A 19104-nucleotide genomic window follows, 5' to 3' on the forward strand; every position below is an offset into this window, starting at 1 on the left:
TTTTTCTAAAACTCCAAGGACCAGGCAGGTTACAATGGGGTCTCTGTAAGCGAAACCTCAAACCTCCCCTGGCCTCCCAGCCTGACTGGAGCACTCTCCCTTGCCAGGGGCCCGACAGGGGAAAGACTGCAGGGAAGTTGCTAGAGTTCTGAGGGGATCCAGAACTGCCAGACTTCAATCCTGCACTGCAGCAGGATCTCCAAATTTAGTGGCTTCCCTACAGCGGCAGGAGAAAGTTTGCCTGAGTTTCTGCCGTTGTTAACCATCAAGACCCGCCCTTGGGTAGGACCCGGGTTGAGGGGAAGGGTGAGTGAGCAACAACAAAGAACAGAACAGACAAAACAGACATAGGCTAACACGGAAGCCCCGTGGAATCATCCGTCATCTCCAGTACTGTGCCTTTGGCGTCAGTGTCCGAGTGAGAGAAATGGCCCCTTTTCCCCACATCAGTGGGTCATCGGAGGCTCAGACTCAGACTCTATGTGCTGGAGATGCTCCAGGCTGCAGGGTAGCTGGCCTGAGAGTCCTGAGGGTTCTCTGTGCCTTCTCACCAGGACATCTTCACTACCAGCTACCTTTCCTGTTACACACTTGGAAACTGCAGTAAATTAACTTTTTTTTTTTTTTTTTTTTTTTTTTTTTTTTTTTTTTTTTTTTTTTTTTTTTTTTGGTCCCCAGCTTACCTCATCGGTGGTCTGGCTGGGCTGTCGATAAAAAAGATGGAGAGAAAGTGACAAGGTGCCCCGGCAAACTCACACACAACTTACTTGAGCAGCACATAAGCAGAGTCCTGACAGCAGCAGTCTCAGCCCAAGGGCTCCAGGGCCCCAGGCAGTCCAGGCCATCCCCGTTGCTCTCCACCAATCCTCCGGCTAGGCTCTGCCGGCCTGTTGCCCTCTAGACCTCTAGACCCAGCTGAGTGCATAAAGTGGCACTTGGACCTCCAAATGCACCCAGAGCAGTAGTAGTTGCAAAGGTGCCTGGCCAGGGGGACCTAGGTTCCTTCTGTTTATGAATGGCCCTGGAGAGGGTCCTGGGGATTGGAGGAGAGCTAACAGGCCTGGGAGGAGGGATAGAATGACAGCAGTCCCCTTTAACCCTTTCCTGGCAGCTGCACCAAGACCTGAATGTACAGCCTTCTCCCACCCCATCCTCCTCAGTGTAGTCTCTGGCTGGGCCAGGAGCCTGCCAAGGGTCTGTGCCCTACAGAGGAGGAGACCTCCAGTGCCTCTGGCGATAATGAGCCGCCAAATGGATCAGACACCGGCCTGATAGGTGATCCTTTCTATAGCCAGGTTGCAAAAAGGACCTGTGTTTCTTTAATTCCAAGGAAGTCAGTACAGCCAGGCAGACTCTAGGGAAAAAAAGAGGAGGAGGAGGAGGAGGAGGAGGAGGAGGAGGAGGGACATAGAGAGACTGGTGCTGATGAGAGAGTGAGATGGGAGGAAGTGGCTATTGCAGGTGATTCAAGGACTCACTGTGCTTCTGACCTGCAGCTCATGGCAGGTTTCTCTCCTGGGTCTCAGCGGGTCACAATGGATCAGCATCCACTGGAGTTCGAACTGGTGGAAGACAGAGAGCAAGTCAAAGAGGAGCGTTTTGTTGTTGTTGTTGTTGTTGTTGTTGTTGTTAACATGATCTATAATCCTTAGCAAAACAGCAGCCATCTGAACTTCTGAGCTCAGTAAAGCACACACAGCTCTTGCTTTTTTCTGAGCACAGTTTCTACTGGAGATGTCTGGAAGCTTTTCCAAATTCCTCTGCTCACTAGCGGGAGACGTCCTTAGCTCTGATTCACTCCAGTGTAGCTCTAACCTGGAAGCATCTTTGGCACCGACTTCCCATTTGTGTTCTTGCCACAACTTTCAGAAGTTGATGCTACTAAAGTGTGGTTCACAGAGAACAAGAAAGTGCCCAAAGCGTACCCTAGAAACCAGGACTACCACCTCCACAGGAAACACACTCTAAAACTTCACCTGGGAGATTAGAGACAGAGATAGCAGGAGGTGACTACAGAGAGAACAAAGAAAAGAAGAAAGATTTAGTCCTGAAGAAAACATCCTCCATGGAGTCGTGGAGAAATCTAGAACTTGGTGATGGTGGAGGAGTGTTCAAAATATTGCAGTTCTGTACACTATTATTCATTGTTTGAAGAGAAATAAACTTTGGAAGACTTGAAATCCAGTCCCAACAACTTCTAATACTCTCAGTAGACTGTTAGGGGAAGAAGATTAAAACAAGGAAGACAGAGAGGAAGCCAAGAGTGGCCAGGTCTAAATCTGAAGAAAACCTTAAATGACAAGGCACAAAACCCTGCAAATCCCTCCAGAAGCTGACGGGTGAGCTAGCTCATCTTCTAGGGAGGCAGGTTCCTTGCTCTGCAATTGAAATCAGTTCCTTCTTTCTTGGTCAGTAAATTCCACTGGCCCTAGACAGCTGGTTAAGTGATCAGGGCTCCAATCTCAATACTATGCTTCCTGTTCAGACCATCATGATTCCCATTCTTTCCAACCTACCAAATGGATTCTAGAACCCCCAGCTCTAGAAAGATATAAGATACATTTCCCCCACTGCTGCAGACACACCCAGGGTTGCGATTTGGATGTAGAAAATGGGTCGAACAGGAACCTGAGACAAAGCAAAGGGAAGTTCTTCCTTTCCAAGAAACATAGGGAGAGACAAGCTTGAGGGTAAGCACCCCTCTTCTAAAGAGTGGGGAAAAACAAGAGTCAAGTGAAAGAAAAACCCTGAGCAGCCAGCAGGACACACTTTAAGATGGAAAATTATCTACAAGTTGCATGAGCACCAAGTTGTGCTGACTGAACAGTAGAATGAAGACATTCCTCAAAAAAAAAATTTCCAAGCTACACAGCCTCTTAGAGTTAAAGAAACCTCTTCAGCCCAACACTACCTTTATCAGACTAGCCTTGTTGACTGGGAAAAAAAAAATTATTTGAGTTTTACTTCAAATTGCAGTAGAAGTTTTAAAAGGGGGATAAAAAGCAGAGCTGGAGTCAACTTTTCCTTAGTGACAGCGGAATGCATGTCACCTGAGGCTGGGCACAGACAAAGTGGGACAAGGAAGTCAACTCATTTGTAGCAGCTCATAGAACTAGGAAAGGGCAGAGGATTTCTAAATTTTCTGGACATTAAATTAATAATTTTTCTACTACACCTCCAGACATTTCTGAATAATGCACACTATCTCCATAATATGTCATATTTTTGAAACAGATAACCAATGTATTTGTCAGCTGAGCATCTATATAAAAAGGGATAGAAGCGAGAACTAAAAATTAAAACTGTATACATTCATTTCTACCATCTCCTAGAACCTCCAGAGCTGAACTAAGAAACTTTCATAAAGATTCCAAACTTTCTCCATTTTGTGTGCTTATTATAGAAACCCTCCCAGAAACATCCTCTAAAAATCAACAGCTGTGTCTATATGCAGTTGCGTTTTCATATGCATGGCAAAATAGCACATGGAAAAGAGAACTATCATTCTTTTCCCCCAACGGACTACATGAACATTTAACCAGAACACAAAAAGATATATTCCTCATCCCCAATCCTCAAAATAAAAGGCTACTCCACCCAATTTTATCCACTAAGTCTTATGTGAATTGGCCGTTCAAACTAGGTATGCACTGTAGGTACATGAAATTTTAGTTTTGAAAAGTCATCACCCTGATAAACATGAATTGTATGGCTATCCAGGGAACCTAAATCCTTTGTTTAGATAGCTCATCAAAATTACTTATTACAAATGTGAAGTAATTCTTTAAGCTGTCGCCCCAAAATTGTATTACTCTCTGGATAAATTGGTGCACCTGCTTAAATATGCAGAAAATGCAATTGTGACACACACACAAAAAAAATGGGGAAATGAAATGTATTTCATCTGTGAAAACAAGCTGGGCTGTTTGAAGTGATCAAGGGTTTCTGAACACATCTGCGTATGCACATAAACACCTCCTACGCACTAATAATCAGCTATACAACAACCATTTTTTGGCATGCAATATGAACTTCGATTTGCATGCTAATTATTTTGAAGGAAGATTGGCAGAGCACTTTTGTAAAAGTCGCTTTCATTATACAGCTAAAATGCTGATTTCTTTTTTCATACCTGGATCCTTTTGCTCTTTGAATACTCACTGACAAAATATATGCGACAAATATTTTAATTTAGGCTTTCAGTCAACATTTCTTAAGTCCCAGGATAAACCAAGCACTGAGGGAATGGTCTATGAAAGCCAGATAGTCTCTTCTCCACAAACATTTCCTAGTCTGGAAGATGAGGAAAAAATGTGTCTAGAGAAACAGAAGCTTCTAAAAATCTGTTAAGAAGAACATAATGTACCTTAGGAAACGTCATCATTTTCAACAGGGAATATTTCTTTGCTCAAAGAAAATGGGGTGATATGAGTGGGAAGTTCTTACGCCTGTCCAGATTTGGCATTATCCAAATATTCCATTTCTTTAAAACCTTGAGACAATTTCATTTCTGAAGCTAGCATAGTGCTCAGCTAATGACATTAGTGTTGGGGCCGAGATGCCAACACTCTAGTCTTTATGATAGGGTTACAACCACTGCCACTAATTTTGCTAGGATGTCTAGAAAGATTAAGTATTTGAACTCAACTCCAGATTACTGAGAATGGTACAAGTTTTGATATTTATAAACGAAATTATTTTTACAGTTAGCTAGTACTAAGCACCTAAGCTAATTTTTGCTAACAAGATAGCACCTTCATTAAGCTGTCCAGTCAAGGACAAAAAGTATTTTTAAAATGCTGAGGGTTAGGTTCTTATCCTGATTTGCCGCTTTTGATGAGATGTTGCCTTCTCCCATCACCAAGAAATCCCTCCAGATGACACTTCCTAGGAACTGAGCGGGAAGATCTGAACTACCTCAGAATCAAGAGTTTCCCCAATTCTGTGTAAAATGAGTCATACGGGCCAGGCGGTGGTGGCGCACGCCTTTAATCCCAGCACTCGGGAGGCAGAGGCAGGCGGATCTCTGTGAGTTTGAGGACAGCCTGGGCTACCAAGTGAGTTCCAGGAAAGGCGCAAAGCTACACAGAGAAACCCTGTCTCGAAAAACAAAAAAAAAAAAAAAAAAAAAAATGAGTCATACGGTTCACACATAGTGCTGGAAATATAATTAAATATGGGCAGATTATACCAAAGGCTGGAGCAGAATGGTAAAAGGAGAATTCGGTCGCCAACATGGAGTTAGCACACTGAGAATATCTTCATTTATTAAATTGTGTGCTTGCATATAAATATCATGGAGGACACAAAAATATTATGTAACGCCATATATGTGCTTAAAATATTTTTTGCAATAACTACTAAAACACTTGAAATGGTAAGATGTTTTTCTGGCTAAAGCCATCATCATGTAATGCATAATATGTGAATGGTTCCAAACAACAATTGAGATTCTCACATGAGGAGATGAGAGGATAAAGCTGGGGTTTTGGAAGAGAGGATGAAGCCCCAGGGCAGGACAAAGTATACAGAGGAGGACACTGATTAGCTGGGGCAGAACACACAGCAGGACTTTCCATACTGTGGATTCTAAGCTAAGAGATTTCAATATTTGGGGTGTTATAGTCAAATATTTTTCTTCAGTGGATAAATATAGTAAGAAGTGGGTGGATTTAGAAGGGCGTTTCATGAAGAATAGTTTGATCATGCGTGTCTGGTGCTTTAGGCAGGAACCTATTATAGTAGGCTTCAAGAAGTCCTACATACTGAGCTATGACATCCTAGGATATCTGCAAAGTGAAAACAATTCCCTCTCCCCACTCCACAACCTGCCCAGCTGCTATTCTGTCTTCTACACTGCCTTCTACTAAACTCAAAACAGTCTATACTCAGTCTCCAACGCATCTCCTCCTTTACTCTTGAATCCTTTCCAACTTCATTTCCATTCCCACCAGGCCAGTGGGTCTTCCATCTAATCACGCTCACTAGCCTCTAAAACCAACAGTCCACTATCAGTCTTCATCACACGAAACCTATCCAATACTTGAAACAATTCTTGGGTCATTCGCCTTCAATCAGTCTTTTTCCTCAGTTTTCAGGGCACAACAAACCATTTCACTCCTCTACCGCAGCCACTTTCCTTTTCATTAAGTCTTCCTCATTGTGGCATAGTCATGACTACCTCAGAAGTAAGTCTTCAGCATTACACTTATGACTTGGCTTTATGGCTTTCATGATACATAAATGTACCCAACTCCCAGAGTTCAGTTCCCATCTGATGCCACCTCTTAACCTCCACAAGCTCACAGCTAACTGCCTGCTCAGCATCTTACCTCAGATGCTTTATGTTGCGGCCTCTGTGACCCCACTAGCTGTTTCTCATTTCCTCTTCTAGTCACCCTGCTTTGCAAGTAACGCTCAAATATCAGGTCATACCAACACTTTCCCTTGTCACTCATGTTCTCTCTTCCCAGAATCTTCCTCTCTAAGATTGCTACAAGATATTACCTCAGATCCTTCAAGCTATCTCAAAATGTTTGCTTCTGAATGAGTCCCACTTCAACTTTCCATTTCCTTTTCCCCAATAACATTTATGATATCTGGGTATACTATGGGTATTCAGTTCCTCCTTGTGACTCTCCCAGAATGTAAGCACCATTTAGGCATTAACTTTTATGTTTCTTAGTCACCTAAAGTATGCCTGTAGCTTAGCACTTTAAAAATAGTTGTTGAATATCAATTAACAGAACACAAAGATTGTACATTGCTTAAATCACTAAAACCGTAACTTCCTACAGCATTTCTCAAATACCAGAAATGCTGATCATGACATCAAAACGTATTTTCCCAGGTTATTGTTCATGAGACTTGCACTGTTGTTCACATTTGTAGGTAATGTGATCCAATGCTACAGAGTAAAGAAGAAGAGGGATAGCTCTGCCCTCAACCGTTTTGCCTGCTCTGGCATTTTTCTCTGAATCTGAAGGGAAAAAAAATTATAGCAAGACATCAGAGACACACTCCACCAAGCATCAAATCTGTCAGTTCTACGTTGATTTATTGGGAATATGCACAGGTAAAGAGAAGAATGATTTGAGTTATATATGGGGAAATCCACATAAACTTTTATCCTCCCTCAAACAAGAGCAAACTCCCAATGAGTACACCCCTGAAAAGGGAGAAGAGCTAACGTTGTTTTCTAATAGAGCTGTACCATATAACTCCCCTAGGCAATCATGTTGGCAACAAACAATAAAGAACCTGTCATAAAAGAACACGTTTTCGTGGTAAGCTGCCAGGAAACCAAGCTTTGCAGTGGGATAAATGGCACCAACCTAAAATACAGGCACAGGGGAGAATAGGAGATGAGGAATTTATTGCTTTAAAATCAAAAATAACAAACTTACAGATATGCACAGGGAAAAATATAAAGTGCTCCGAGCCCACTAAATAACTATAAATGATGAGATGGTGTTTGAATTGTAGACCGCATGAGTGTTCATGAAAGCTTCCTGGAATTGTTTTCTTTTTCCAATTTAGAAAAAGAGAAGAGACACAAGATAGGATGGATAGGGAAAGTCACAAACAGCTACAATATAAGTAAGTCTTTTAGCATTAGGGATCCATCAAACACCCAGATTTCATTTCTATTATGCAGTTCTTATACCTACCTTTGACAGGTGATAAGGCCTGTGGAAAGGATATTTTGCTTTTGTTTTATTTACTAAAAAATGCAAGTATTGACCCTGAAACAAATATTCAACCAACAGAAAGTGTTAAAGATTAGAAACAATCCAATCGTATTCAGAAAATACTAAAACATATGCATGCCTTTCTGGTTTCAAACTATTTTTTGATTTTTTTTTTTAACTTGAAAATTCTTAAAAAGTAACACTGAATGTTTGCTATCTCCAAACTGAAAGACAGATGACCCATTAGTATGGGTTTTCTGCCTCTCAAGACATATGCATATCACTAGCCATCACCCTTCAAGACCTTCAAGGAAACATCTAGTTGGCAGTGGTCTTCAATAATTCCCAGTAACTTCAGATTTTATACAAATTGATGAAAAGCCTAAGATGACGGACTATGAGGTAAAAACAGGAGTCTAGGGCAATACATGGGTAATTGGACTTGGAAGACTTATGCTTAAATGCTTTAGTTTTAAACCACGAGGGATAGTACAAGAAGTCTTTAGCAGTTTGGAAAGGTGTGAGTTGCTATATATGAATTTCCTAATGAGAATCCATCTATCTCAAATACCATTGTTTCTCATCTCCACGATTCCTCTTGCACACCATCTCCTTTAGGAAGGCCCACTGAACTTCCTTCCCAACCCTTCTATGCTGACCTGACAGAGGTGCTTGCCCAGCTACTTGCATGGCACATTTCAATACCATGGTGCTGTTCATGTTTCCTATCATTGCTTGCTTATACAGCTACCTCATCCTCCATAGCCTGGCGGAGGCAATATCTGTGACCTGCTTGACTCTATACACCTAACACATAAGCACTTCATGAAACTTTACTAGATGAATAAACAAACAGGATTAATGTTTAAGGATACATTTTGTGTCTTCCTTCTTTCCTTCCCTTTTTTTTTCTTTTGGGACAGAGTCTTACCAGGTAGCCATGGCTGGCCTGGAACTCCCTATGCAGGTAAAGCTGGTCTCAAACCCATAGAGATCCACTTGCCTCTGCCTTCCAAGTGAGCCACAACACCCATAAAATGTACTTTTTTCCCCCAAAAGAAAGCTGGTTGAAATTAAAGAAAGTAAGTTAGAAACTTAATAACAAATTCTGTTTCTTACAAGCCAGTAAACCTACTTGAGATGGTTTATTTAACTGAATAAGTGGAAATGGCCCTACTGTATGGGTTATCTTACAAAATTGTTCTAAAGATCAGGAAATTGGAAAACCAGGATTTTGAAGACTTCTAATTGTTATTTTAAAGACACTAAGATTATTTTTTGAAGGATAAGTGGACATCTCTTTTATGTTTTTCTCCTAAGGAGGAAGAGGAGGAGAAAAGGAGGAGGAAGAGTCAGCTGAGAAGGAAGCAGATGAGGAGCTGGAGGAAGGCGAAGAAGGCTACTTTAGGGAAGAATTTGAGTTGGAGATTGTCATTTTGATGTCCTTAATGGAGGCAGGATTTTTTTTTTTGGCCTATAGTTTCCATCTAATTATCAATGTTACCATACCACCATCATCACCATCACGACCATCATCACTACCACCACCACCACCACCACCACTACCATTATCACTACCACCACCACCACCACCATCATCACCATCACCACCATCATCACCACCACCATCACCACTACCACCAACAATAACAACAACACCATCAACAACAACACCCAATATTGATCTTTAGTGGAGATTTAGGATCAGATCTCTTTTGTCTCCAGGAAGAGGTCAAAGGTCTAGAATTCATTCTGAAAGGAAAAAAATTGCATGTGTCTATACCAAATCCTTTCAGCACTGATGACAGCATAATGACTTAGAAAAGCTCCTTACTATATATACCAGAAGCACCATGTAGAACCAGATACTAGATTATCAGCAACATTCCTACATGTGGAGAAGAAAACAGAAGATAACAACATACACTTCTCTGCAATATGGCATGAGACTACATTTACCAGAAAATCTACAACTGACTAAGGTATATATAGTATAATAAAATAATATAGAAACTTTGGTACTCTGGAAATAAAACAATTTAAATGCATCTTTAATAGAAGAAAGCAGAATTATAAGATCTTGGAGTGTTTTTAAGGTCAACAAATGCATTTTTAAACAACTGACACTCAGCACCTTGAGAAGGTGTTAAGACCTTCACTCCCTTGCCTGAGTCCAGAAATGGCACTAGCAGAGGCTGTGTTATCTGAAAAACACTCTAGGGTTGTTTCAAAATTCCTGCTGCACAGAATTTGAGCATTTCACAACAGTGGCCACATCAGCTTTCTAACCCAGCCTCTTGAAGTGTGATGACTCATTAGATGAAGCAACGCTTTCTCAAGAGTCTTCAAGCCAGAACAGTAACGTGGCAGCTACAAATTGCTTCCTGTCTATCACAGAATATAGAAATTTCACACCAACTTTCACACTAATCACAACTCTTCCTGTAAAAACAAGTTACTTGAACAGTTCCATTACGGAGATCCCCGATAACCTCTTTTTCCCAGAGAAGTGCACAGAAGCAATTCAAAACCACACTGTCACCCTCGCCACCCTCTGGGACACAGACTTTGTGACTGGAATATAGTAGTTATGTACAGTAGAAGAGACAGATTCACATCAACAGTTTACCTATGTTGAATTTTCTCTTCTGCTTCCCCAAAAGAATCCTTGTCCTCTAAGGTTGTATTTTTAAATTACTGTCAAAATGCTACAAAATATTCCAAAGAACTGCTACTGGGTGTTCAAAATGATAGAGCTAGAAGGTACTAGTTGATACAACTGTAATGTCACTTTCTTACTTTCATAACAATGGATTTGTACAGTAAAATGATGAACAGAGCTTTAAAATTCTTCACTTCCAATAGTAGCAATGGTTCCGTGGTTAAAAACCTGTACTGCTTTGGCTAAGGACCAGAATTCGACTCCCAGCACCCATATCAGGTTACTCACAAAAATATGTAATCATGTCTAGCACCAGGGAATCCAATGCCCTCTCTGATGTCCAAGGACACTGCACTCATGTGCACAGACACATACTAAAAATAAAAATCATTTTTTAATTATTTTATTCTACACTATCACACAAAGCCCAGCTCTAAATGAATGCATATCACACCACCTATAAAATTTTCATTCTTGTTTATCAAACACCATATGACTTCCCAACTTTACATCTTACCATCTGCACTTACTAGCCTTCACCCACCTCCCACAAACAAACCATTTACATGTGTACATATTATTCAAATCAACTAGTCTCTAAACTTTTCAATGCATCCTAGTTATTTTTGAATTATTTTCCCTCAATTGTCTTTCATGCTGTCTTTTGCCAGTTCAAGTCCTTCCCTTTCAAAATGTATTGCTTCCAAAAGTGGTGGCCTCCTAGATTAACTGGATTCATGATTTGTCTCTAACCTTATTTGAAACATTCTGATTTGTTACGTGTGTGTGTGTGTGTGTGTGTGTGTGTGTGTGTGTGTGTGTGTATGTGCTACACTAGTGTGGGCCTCCCTATAAGTTGTCCCAAAAGCTTATGGATGTTCCAGGTGAGTGTATAACACCTTGACTCCAAATAGACCTTAAATTTCTTTAAGATTAAAAAGCCTATATTCCATATGGCATCAAAACTGGCAGTGAAGGCTTTTTGAATGAGTGGTGTCATGTATTTAATAAACTTTGCAGAGTGAATAACTATTCATTGTATGCACTATAGTCAATGATCCAAGACGTCTGGGGTGCTGAGCTTTACCCATCTGGGTTTGTCTTCGACTACAATTGTGGTGGTGCTTTGTGATTTTATACTTACAGGAACAGAAACCCGAGGATTGTCTGCAAGTTTTCCCAGCACAGTAAAGCCATCGGTATCAATCTGGCCTCTTGGCTTTATAGGTAAGGATTCCATCCTGACGCAGTCAATGAAAAGAGTGGCACTGGTTCTTTCCACACCAATCATGACCTTATGCCAACGGGAGTCGAACAGGGATGGCGCATTTGAAAAGCCTGCCGATTGGAGACTTCCGTCCAGTCCCTTGTAAGAAAATGCAACAGACTTGGTTTGGCCGTTTATCTTCACGCCAACTTGCTCCTTCCCTGAGGAATCCTGGATCTGCCAAATGTTCCAGTTCTTTTCCAATGTGCCTCCGGTCATCCGAAAAGTGGTTAAAAAGGAATATTCTTCAGGCAGTCCACTGGGATACAAACGCCTGCGTGAAATTTGAAAATAATAAATATAAACCTTGTTTTCTGTGCTTATACATATTTACCGTTCCTGGTGTTTATGTTATTTTTAAATTCTAGTCCTGCAGAAAGGCCACAGTGCGGGGAAACTAGGCAGTATTTGTTCTTTGATGGCATCTTATACAGACCTTCACAGTCCAATCATTCATGCACATCAACACTCCACCTTAAAATACACATTTTTAAAAACCCTTCCCTCACAGCAAGTGAAGGTTCTCAACAATATTATTATTTATTCTACCCAAAGAGCCACCATTCAGCCATGCCATCCCACTCAAAAACACATTCTTGCAATGTTCATGTTTGGGGCAACAGTTCTTTCAAAAGGGAGAGACGGGAGTAAAGTCTAAATTGACTGCACTAGCTTATACAAATCATTTAATTAGAGTCAGTTTTAATTTTTACATACATTAAAATTATTTGATATTTTTATAATTGCTAGGCTAGTCTCAAAAATTGTGTCCTAGACCCACATAATCACTTTGAGAATTAGTAGCTATCTATACCGTATATTTAATGCTACTGTACAGTAGCATTAAAGGCTACTTCACACTAAGGGTTTTCAGGGATTTCAAAGTATGATAGTGAAGTAGTAGATGGTTGTTTGTTATGGGATGTGTAATGAGTGGTTGATGACCAACACTTCCTTCTCCACTCCATCTCCATCATTCTTCAGTCTACCAACTAACGTTTACAACACTACTTTCCTCGGTGCTTTAAATGGAAGCTAAACGCCAGCAGTATCCCTAAGACAATCCTTATCCACAGATGACCACGTTATCTGTCTACCCTTCTCTACAGATCTTCTGTTCAAGCAAGTTCTTTGGGAGTTTTAAATGCTAATGTCAGCTCTCAAAGTCTTCAAAGTTATTTCATTATACTTCTTCTACGTATAAAAAAATTCCTCAACAAGAAATGATAGGAAAACTAAATGTCAGTGAAATGTGTTTGCTGATAAGAAAATTGAAAATAATTAGGCATAAGATCCAGAGTTCCAAACAACATTCCTTTAGGTCAAACTTTTGTATTTAGCTCTCTTCTGATGAAGAATGAAGGAAGGAAGGCAAGAAGAAATATCACAGTGGGTATTGATTTCATATATATGACACTTAGTGAATTGAAACATAGCATGCACACATGCACACACATTGCATGCTCATGCACACACACACACACACAGTTTTGTAAAATTATACAGAAGTTTTTAGCATGTGCTTAAAAAATACTTTAGAATGCAGAAGAGAAATACAAAAAGAACTATGTAGAGTCCTCTTTTTTCCAAAATAGAACTAACCACCACATCACTCCAGATACTTGTTTTAAATATAATTTTTCTCAATTGGTTTGTCACACTTCCTTCAATTTTTTTTAGTTTTTGGAACTATACCAATTCCAAAATAATCTCTTAAAAAGAAACCAAAGGTCTTCATCTTAGATAAACATCTTTTGAATTTACGATAGAAAAAAAAAAAAAAAAAAAAAAAAAAGAAACCAAAGGTTTCATTTATAGATATACTCATTTGGAATACTCATAGAATACCTCATTCTTAGATGCACTGATACACTGTGTGTGTATCTCTCTCCACACATATGAAGGTCATATGAATATGTATACAAATGTAACTATGACTAATGTGTTAATAATCTTTTAGAGCATACCAGTATGTTAAGAGGGAAAAAATGAAATTTACCTCATTATTCATATGAGCAGTATATACATATTTGTGTGTACCAAAAATTGCTAAATGTCTCTGAAACCTAATATACAGAACTGGTGACCTAATGTATTTTTAAACACCCGAGATTCTGTTCTTGAAAATATGCTATGCCTATCAATAAGCAAACCTGACAGCATACATAATTTAAAAGAAGTTGTGTCTATAAATGATTTATTGTATTCCAATCTTCATGAAGTACCTTAAACGGAGAACCATATGGGTTCCAATAAAAGATTCAAAAGTCTTTTAACTTTGAAATATTTGTTTATTACCTTAATACTAAGACAGCCTAGGTCTGTGTTGCAAAAGGAAACATACATAACATGTTTGTAAATGGTAGTTAAGAATGAAAAGCTATTATGCCTAAAATATAAATAATAAAAAGAAGCAGAATCATGTCTCTTAGTTCTTCAGTAATTATGAAGATAAATAAGTAAAAATTATGGTTGTCTAACATTGCTTTGTGTGGCATATTTCTCTCCCATGAAGAAACATCCTATGAATGTTTTTTCACTGTCTCAGAACCTGTATTCTCCAGTACAAAAAGTATCATTAAAAACCAAGCATTTCTGTTCCCTGAGAATAATTCCAATCCCTGCCTTCTTTGTTATCTAGCTTTTGCCTGAGTAATTTAAAAAGAAGGAATGAAATTCCATCGTGTGTATGTACCACATTTTCCATTCATCAGTTGAAGGACATTCCCAAACAAATGATAGCTTCTATTGTGAATAAAGTGACAATGGGCACTGTTGAGCAAGTATCTGTCCTTCAGACATATACTGAGGAGTGGAACATCTGGGTCATAGGATAGATGGTTTTTTGAGTTTTTTGAGAGAAAGAGAAATTTTCAGGTAAATTGTGAAAGTAGAAAATATTGTGAGTGAAGTGACCCAGACCTAGAAAAACTAATGCCTCATGCCCTCTTCTTTGCTGGTCCCAGCTCTGGATCTCTACATATGAGTATATAACTTCCAGTAACAACAGGAATCAGAAGAGTAAGAAGGGACTACAGTAGTGGAGGAGTGAGAAGGATCTCTTGAGAGAGAAAAATAGCATAATACAGGTGATATGAAGGGGGAACTGCAAGAAACAGAAAAGATTGCTTGGGAGAAGAATGAAAAGAGAATACAGTGGGAAGGGCTAAATAACACTAATGATATTTGAAAAAGCCATAGATAAGCACATTGTACTCTTTTTGCTTAAAAATACATATAATATACATACATAAATACACATATCTATGTAGTCTGAATAAAGTTATGCCATGTGGGTGATAATGATCCCCCTAAGAGTCACAGACTATTTAACAAAAAGCCTCTTCCCAGGCATGAGAAGCCTCCTTTTAAGTCATTGATCAGTGGAGTCAAGAGACTCTCTAAATAATATAAGTGTAGCCACTGCTCTTGGTTTCCTCCAGAAATCTGAAGGCAAGTCTTTATTGCTGAAGATACCACAAGCTGACTAGGGAGAAAAGCAATCAATATTCCTTCATAGCTGTCATGCCTACAGACCACAACAGTGACCAGCATGGCAAAATATTTCAGAAGCACAATAGTGGCACTATGTCTTGGGGGCAACCAATTATCATCTAATTGGTTTTATGGCCTACTTAATATGAGGGAATTCATGCCGGGTACCGTAAACCTAGCCTACCATCTGCAGCTGGTGAGGTCATGGACCCTATAGAAGAACTTACTAATGACACTTTCCTAAACCAGTACAGTCTCTAACTGCATTCAAAAAACATATCCTTCTATTGACATAAGTGTAGCTCTCATTCCTTATCCAAGAAGCTTCTTTTTGAAGCAGAGACCGTTACAGAAATTCACAACTAGTCAAAATGCAAAGAACTAACTGTGAGTACACAAAGTGATACATTGACCACACAACTCCTACATGGAAGATTCAGCAAGCATCACGGAAGAGGGTCTGGGAAGATTCTAAGAGCCAGAGGACCAATATAACTGCTGAGAGATTGTGTCTTCTGTACATGAGCAAGACAGCTGCACCCATGAAATCTCAGCAATATGGTTGCCTAAACAAGACCAGAATAGTGACAACACCAACTGACATGTCAACATGAATAGGGAAAATTTCACAAGGCCTCATGCTAGATGACAAGCTACAGGCAATTAATGACTATGAGAGAGGAAGAACTAATATTTTCCAAGGATGAGTCCCCTAACTGGCTATCTTGTAGCAATTAGCAAGCCTTAAAATACATATATACAAGCAACATTCTGATCAGACTGGTAAATGACAAAAAAAAAAAAAAAAAAAAAAAAAAAAAAAAAAAAAAAATAATATAAAAAGCAACATTAAATGGACTCAGCTGGTTGTATTTGTACATTGTGTGTGTGTGTGTGTGTGTGTGTGTGTGTGTGTGTGTGTGTGGTCTGTGTCTGTGTCTGTGTCTGTGTGTCTGTGTGTCTACATAACAATGAAAGAATAAGAGGCCAGGAATTTGAGAGAGAGCAGAGGAGATGCAGGATGAATTGGTGGGAGGAGGAGAGGAAAATTATGTAAATTCAATACTCATATAATGTTCTCTTCAAAAATAAATTAAAATTTTTAAATAAATAAATAAAAAGAAATAATCTATTAAGGAGAAGGCTTACCCTACATGCAATTTCCTCTTCTAGTACACTCCAGCTCTCTGCTAAGAGTGTCCAAGCACTCTATAGGGATTAATATTTGCTCTATATAGTAACCCTATGGCATCATTTTCCCTTCTAGCTCTAATTTTGAACTGATAAACCGAGGCTTAAACCACTTGCTGCAAACCAACTAGTGTTGGGGACAAGAGGCACAGGGAAGGCAGTGGAAGAGGGGAATAATTGAGAATAGTGTATAAAAACATGTATGGGATCTCATAATAAAATGTGAGTTACCTAAAAACAATGACAAGATAAAAATAAATCTTCCTCAGAGAAAATAGAAAAAAAAAGAGAGATTTTATTATGTACCTAGAAACGCACATCACCCAGCACTCTGCCTCACCTCCCTTTTCATTTTATCCTTCCTGTTTCCTTCTTTTCTCCATCATCTCCTAGTAAGTCTAGTGATTGTGAGACTTTAGTTATGACCATGACCTGTGAACCTTACTTATTGAAGGCTCTCAGCACTTAGAGAAAAACAGTAGAAAAGATGAGCAGGATGTAGAGAACTGTACAACCCCAAGTCCATCAGTCTCTAGGACTGAGGTTAATTTCAGCCCACATTGTGCTTCAAGTCATGGAAGGGAAAAGTAGCCAGGAATTTGTGTCGTGTCATTATTTTATTATAAGAGAAACAACAACTTCGAGGTTTATTTTGGAACCCAGCTAGTATTTTGTTAGGTAAAAATACCATCTAGGCAATTAAATAAATGAACAAATAAATAAAGCCAGAGTTGCCACTATCATACCTATCCTAGTTAGCTTTAAATGTCAACTTGATACAGCCTAGAGTCTTTGAGAAGGGAACCTCAACCCAGATCAGATTAGTCTGTGGGCAATGTCTACGGGGAAGTGTCTTGTTAATTGATGCAGGAAATCCTGCCCACCTAGGGTAGCACCATTCCTTGGGCAGGTGGTCCTGAGCTATATAAGAAAGCTTACTACGTGTGAGCCTGTGAGCCAGGGAGCAGCATTCCTCCATGGTTTCTGCTTGGAGTTCCTGCTTCGGGTCCTGTCCTAATTTTCCTCAATGATGGACTGTTACCCAGAAGTGCAAGCCAAATATATGCTTTCCTCCCATAAGTGGCTTTTGGTCACAGTGTTTTATCATGACAGCAGAAACAAAACTAGAACAGTACCTTTAAGCTTTCCACATGTGAATGAGTATCCAGGATCAGTGTGAAGTAGTTGTTAGGAGCACTATGCTGCCTGGATTTCAGCCCTCCCAGTGAGCACCAAACCTTTAACTTACTTGTGTGAGTAAACTAAACTTTGAGGACTCAGTTTCCTCCTACATTAAACAACAGGGATCGTGTCCTTTTGCCACCATGTTATAAAGTAGTTGAGAGTAATATTAGTAAATACCATGGACCATTCTGGTATTACACAAATTGCTTAAAATGTGGATTTCTACCATCTTTCATTTCATATCAGATTCTTCTAACTTGAAAGACATTTGAACTTTATGCACAAATTTTCTAGAATATCCTTTCATTATTGTAGTTAAATCACTGTTTTCCTATACAACTTAATGTCCATCAAAATCCTAATTTTTTATCTACCAAAGGAATCTTTAGTTCTGTTTTTACAATGCATTAAAATACTTCATATGTAATAGTAATAAACATACATATATGACATGAAAGCATATGAGGACTATTTCAGGAGGAGGAATAAGAGGTAATCAGAGCTGGATCCCAGCAGAGTACATGATACACATGTATGAAAATTTCGTGGTGAAACCATTAGTTTGTATAATGAACATGTACAAATAATAAAAACTCCAAAAACCTATAGTAATCACATTGATCACAAGGTATGTTGATGATACAAAACCTGGATCAGAGTATGACGCTATTCATTCAACCCACATATACCAAAGAACCTCAGTGATAAAGAATTTACAGATTGATTCCAGAAATGGACAGCCATCACATAAAAGCTTTATGTGTATCCCTGCTAGTGTTTCTGTTATAATTGTTTCCATTTCATTTCTTTTTGGTGTCGTCTAGGACCTAAGACTGCATGTGTGGTTTTATTTCAGCACCAGAACACTTGAACAGCTCCACTGTGAGCCTTCAGACCACATTGTGGCTGCTGGTTAAATTTATGCCTCACTCCTGGTGCTTTCCACAGAGGGTCCTTTCAGTCAAAACCAGACAAATTACAGAAAAACAGAAAGCAAACTACTAAGAACATGTCCTGAATTGATGTATAATAGTCTCAGTGATGTTTTTATTCCTGGAATGGAAAGTAAATTATAAACCTAACATGAAGAGCGGCATTCAGGTGCTAATGATTGATAGGGGAACACATTCCTTTGGCTTTCTTTCTTTTCTTTTCTTTTTCTTTTTTTCCCCCCTTTTTAGAAGTTCTGGCAACTTAATCCATTGGCTAATGCATGCTAGGTAAGTGCTCTACCACTGAGCTGTAACCAAGCCCTTCATCTTAAAATAAAATAATCCAAGAAATATCAAACAGTAAAAAAAAAAAAAAAAAAAAAAAAAAAAAAAAATCTGTAACACTGAATTGCTGTAAACATTTCTAAATGCATTTAAAGAAAGATAATTAGGCTCTTTTGATAGGTTACCTTGTCGGAATCCTGAAGTCTACATCACTCCCCAACTTATAAGCCACTTGCAAAGTAGTGGAGCCCACCACCCTCTGGACTGTTCTCCGAGATGCAGCTCTCTCAATCTGGAACTGAGAAATCAGATCAAACCCTACAGAAAGGGAATATAAAAAGAAAGTTGGAAGTAAGACCAGTTCTGTATCCTCCCCAAATAAATTACACTTGGAAA

General features: G+C 39.2%; 1 protein-coding gene across 3 annotated transcripts in view; it reads right to left on the reverse strand.

Moving 5' to 3' along the window:
* The window catches only part of Col9a1 (collagen type IX alpha 1 chain), an 86153-nt gene that overhangs the window by 65190 nt on the left and 1859 nt on the right, over positions 1-19104 (reverse strand). Inside the window, exons 4-7 of one of the 3 annotated variants that reach the window (XM_037199841.1) lie at positions 18894-19026; positions 11498-11894; positions 1479-1562; positions 684-704 (exon numbers count right to left, since the gene is read on the reverse strand). In XM_037199841.1, the coding sequence (XP_037055736.1) occupies positions 684-704; positions 1479-1562; positions 11498-11894; positions 18894-19026 (635 nt within the window). Of the gene's footprint in view, positions 1-683; positions 705-767; positions 1034-1478; positions 1563-11497; positions 11895-18893; positions 19027-19104 lie in introns of those variants that run through there. The other 2 variants (XM_028867989.2, XM_037199842.1) reach the window with 2 other exon arrangements.

Source organism: Peromyscus leucopus, chromosome 16_21 (genome assembly GCF_004664715.2).
Source record: "Peromyscus leucopus breed LL Stock chromosome 16_21, UCI_PerLeu_2.1, whole genome shotgun sequence".
Classification (NCBI taxonomy): Eukaryota; Metazoa; Chordata; class Mammalia; order Rodentia; family Cricetidae; genus Peromyscus; species Peromyscus leucopus.